This window comes from Lactuca virosa, chromosome 3 (genome assembly GCF_052849685.1).
Source record: "Lactuca virosa cultivar CGN04683 chromosome 3, Lactuca_virosa_CGN04683_v6, whole genome shotgun sequence".
In the NCBI taxonomy this organism is placed as follows: Eukaryota; Viridiplantae; Streptophyta; class Magnoliopsida; order Asterales; family Asteraceae; genus Lactuca; species Lactuca virosa.
The window spans coordinates 140085825-140089960 of NC_136428.1; the positions used below are offsets into that span (position 1 = coordinate 140085825).

Below are 4136 nucleotides of genomic sequence, written 5' to 3' on the forward strand. Positions count from 1 at the left end.
ATATATATATATATATATATATATATATATATATATATATATGAGAGTAAGTGAGCTGAGCTACTCATGATCTATTCAAGACCGACTCGTTAAAAACTGAAATCGATCTTTAGTTAAACGGGCCCGAGCCGAGCTCGAGCTCTAGGGTTCATTTATTAAACGAGCTCGAGCCCATCTTCTATTACCGAACTCGATTAGGCTCACAAGCTTAAATGATCCTATGTATATATTATAACCAAGACCTCATCAAGTTTCTTTTCCTATTCAGTTTTCAACATCCCTTCACATGCACAACATCTAGGGTTTTCAGTTCTCAACCATTGAATCACGATTACATTACAACTTAACCTCATTTCTTCGTCTGACACTATCTTCATCCCATCTCGCCGTCTGATGCTGATTGAATCCATCTCTTCGGCACCAACTGTTGAATCCATTGCATCCAAGTTCCATCTTTTTATCATCGATTTCATCCTCTTCTCAATAGGTACTAATCCTAAAATTTTGCTTTTTTTATATTCCACTGTGATTAAATGCATCAACACCACATCATCGATTTGATTTTACACTATTATCGAATTTGATTCTCATTCTGCTTGTCTTGTATTTGCTATGGCCTATGTGTACAAATAAACAGTTTTTTTGGTTTTTGTTTGTCTACTACATGTTGTTACAGTGTTAGTTACCTAGAGTTGAGTTATTGAATATGTATATATGGATGAGTTGTTTGAATATGTTCCTAAAGTTAGTTGTTTGAGTATATTTGAAAGTTGAAATATATTAGTGATACTCACTGAGTTGCTTAAGTATTACTGAGTTGCTTGAATGTGTTTGTTTCTAACTGTTTGCCTAAATATTAGGTCATTATGATGTTTCTGATATTAGTACTTGTTTTCCTATGAAGATTCTATGCATGATTGAGGGTCTACAATAAACCCATTAAGTCAAATGCAAGGGTTGGTGGCTGAAACATGTGTTGGAATTAATAATCCTGTTCTATCAAATCTGATGCTGAAATGTTTAGAATACTTCTAACATCCCGATCAAACAGAGTAAGTGTCACTACTCCCACCAAGCCTTGTACTCGAATTTTGAGCGTAAAACTAAGGTATTTAAAAAACAAATAAAAACCATACAAATTAGATAAATACAATAATGAAAGAATATTAAATTTCTTATTATACCTTGGTTCAGCAACTATGACTTGTTTTTTGCACTTCTCCTGTGTACATACCCAAGATTCATTCTCAGCTACATGGTCCAAAACATTGCCCTGTTCAATGGGCATTTTATGAACCTTTCTCTTACAGTTCTTGCAAGCCGGGTAGTACCATTGTTGATTATCTTCAAACATCTTAATTGTTCCAAGAATGATTGCATAACTCCCCTATTATTAGTAATAACCAATGATGTTGAATCAGGAAAATTAAGCATCACTAATTTAAGATTTAATAATGTAAATATACCTCATCTAATTCATGGATCATGGAAATCTGGTAGAATTTAGTATTTTTCAGAAAGTCATCATGTACAGTATACATGATAGAAGACGTTGTAGCACGAGAACATGAAGAAGCCGATCCACTTTTTTTTCATTAAACCTGTTTACAAATAAAGTGTAAGTATAATATCAATAAAAAATATATTTAGTTTAATAGTAATATATAAAGGACTTGATTGAAACGTAATCAAACTTTTTTTTGAAATCAATAATTTCTTCAACTTGCTCATCAATGAATAGCTTTGTTGCTAAATATGTGTTATTCACATATACACGCCCTGAAAAGAAAATGAAAAAATATTGGATTAAATCATATAAACATTGAAAATGGTAAAGATAGAACATTGTATTAATAAAAGGACCTCGGTAATCCTTCCACCTAGCACATTGAATAATCATTACAAAATTCACCCGATGTTTGGATACATAGGAATCAATTTGTTCAGCGTAATCTCCCCACAAAGTAGCCAACACTTGTCGTCCCCTAAATGTATATGAATTAAAACAACAATTTTTAAACTAATAACACACAAGTTTTAAAAGAAACATACTCTAAATCTTCCAATTTCAATGTAATCCTTTTATCAAGTTTTTGGTTGCAGGTTCCAGTGGATAGCATTGAAAAACATTACCGATCACATCTATAATATACATTATGTAAGATGTTAGTATATAATTAATGTTAGGATGGACAAATAATATACAAATATTATAAGAGGTAAAATGTGAAATAAACGTTGTGAACTTTACCAAAAGAAACAGTTGAAGGGATCGCCTTATCGATAAGATCTTGGAAGTTTGCAAAAGCGAAAGAATTCAAGGGCCCATTAAAACCAATGCACTTGTTTACTCTAGTGGTATATTGAAAAAACAATTTGTTTTGAATGTCAACAAACTTCATGGCATCATCAACATATAAACCAAGTGTTGGCTTATGAATGTAAACATCAGCATATTCTTCAAGTGCTTTTCCCAGTATAACATATTGTTTCTCCACAATGCATTCAATTTTATTGCCCTTAAAAAAACGATTAAATAAATAAGACATAAACAACTATATGATTAACATAATAGTGTATAACTAATAATATGATAAGTTGAAATCATTAAATATGTTTAAAGCAATTAAGTTTAAATACCTCTTCATCCATTAAAATCATTCTGATTTGTCGTGTCTCATGTGGTTTCGACCAAGTTGTTTGTTTCCAAAGCCGGATAATTCGGACTTTAATTGTGTAGTTGTCATTTGAGAGACCTAGATCATTAATCATTGTAATTTCTGTTGGATCCATGAGCTGTAAGACAAAAATAAAACATTGATTATATAATGGACAAAATTGAGAATGATAAACAAATCAGATTTGAGAATAATAAGCAAAGTAATCAGGATACAATTTATTATTTATTTTCATGTTTAGATAATTGATTGTGTAAGAATGAAGTGACATCAGCTGAAGTTGTTAAAGAGTCTGTAGTATCTGAAAAAGATGAAGAAATATTGAAAACAAATATGGAAAATGACGATTCTGCCCCTATAACTGCAAGGAGACATGTTCAGAGATCGCACTACAAAATGAACTATAAAAAAATGACCATTTTTCTGATTCTGAAGGGCCAAAGAAACGGAAGAATACTAAAGAAGCAAATGGTGAAGACTTGAATAAAAAACAGAAAGAAAGTGACTCCACTACCCCTGTAAGAAAAAGCGGTAATAAGGTAGATGTTGAGGGCAAAAATGGTACTTCAGCACATAAGGGTTCTTCTGCAGCTGCTTCTGGTGATAAACATGGTGCTAAATCATCAAGTAAAAAACATGGTGACGCTGTCACTAAGGTATCTTCATAATTCTTGTAACAAAATATTATTTAATATTATTTACAAATATGGAAAATGACGATTCTGCCCCTATAAATGCAAAGAGACATGTTCAGAGACTGGACTACAAAATGAACTAAAAAAAATGACCATTTTTCTGATTCTGAGGGGCCAAAGAAACGGAAGAATACTAAAGAAGCAAATGGTGAAGACTTGAATAAAAAACAGAAAGAAAGTGACTCCACTACCCCTGTAAGAAAAAGCGGTAAGAAGGTAGATGTTGAGGGCAAAAATGGTACTTCAACACATAAGGGTTCTTCTGCAGCTGTATCTGGTGATAAACATGGTGCTAAATCATCAAGTAAAAAACATGGTGAAGCTGTTAATAAGGTATCTTCATAATTCCTGTAACAAAATGAACTATAAAAAAATGACCATTTTGACCATTTTCCCCATTTTTAGTGTCTGTATAGTTATATTTACAATCATTCTGGTATACATATTCAAATATAATCATATGTGGAAATACATTTAATAATGACAAAACGCATATACATAACAGAAAGAAAGTGACTCCACTACCCCTGTAAGAAAAAGCGGTAAGAAGGTAGATGTTGAGGGCAAAAATGGTACTTCAGCACATAAGGGTTCTTATGCAGCTGCTTCTGTTGATAAAAGTGGTGCTAAATCACCAAGTAAAAAACTTGGTGAAGCTGTTACTAAGGTATCTCCATAATTCTTGTAACAAAATACTATTTACTATTATTTACAATCATATTTTTATATTTCAAACAAAGAAATTGAAATTGGCATTACATCG

General features: G+C 31.9%; 1 protein-coding gene across 1 annotated transcript; it reads right to left on the reverse strand.

The window, feature by feature from the left end:
- Positions 1-260: 260 nt before the first annotated feature.
- On the reverse strand, positions 261-2793 carry LOC145164120 (uncharacterized). Its single transcript, XM_079082844.1, has 8 exons — positions 2641-2793; positions 2398-2519; positions 1864-1985; positions 1695-1779; positions 1467-1584; positions 1185-1387; positions 1030-1103; positions 261-496 (listed from the first exon to the last, which is right to left on the reverse strand). Exons 1-8 carry the CDS (start codon positions 2791-2793, stop codon positions 261-263), a joined length of 1113 nt encoding a protein of 370 aa, XP_078938970.1.
- Between the last annotated feature and the right edge of the window lie 1343 nt (positions 2794-4136).

Excerpts from the sequence above, each read along its gene's own strand:
- LOC145164120 (XM_079082844.1), bottom strand. The coding sequence starts at position 2,793 with ATGGATCCAACAGAAATTACAATGATTAATGATCTAGGTCTCTCAAAT. Across the intron at positions 1,780-1,863 it reads TAGGTGGAAGGATTACCGAG|GGCGTGTATATGTGAATAAC; the intron begins GTCCTTTTATTA and ends TTTTCTTTTCAG. Across the intron at positions 1,388-1,466 it reads TGATCCATGAATTAGATGAG|GGGAGTTATGCAATCATTCT; the intron begins GTATATTTACAT and ends TACTAATAATAG.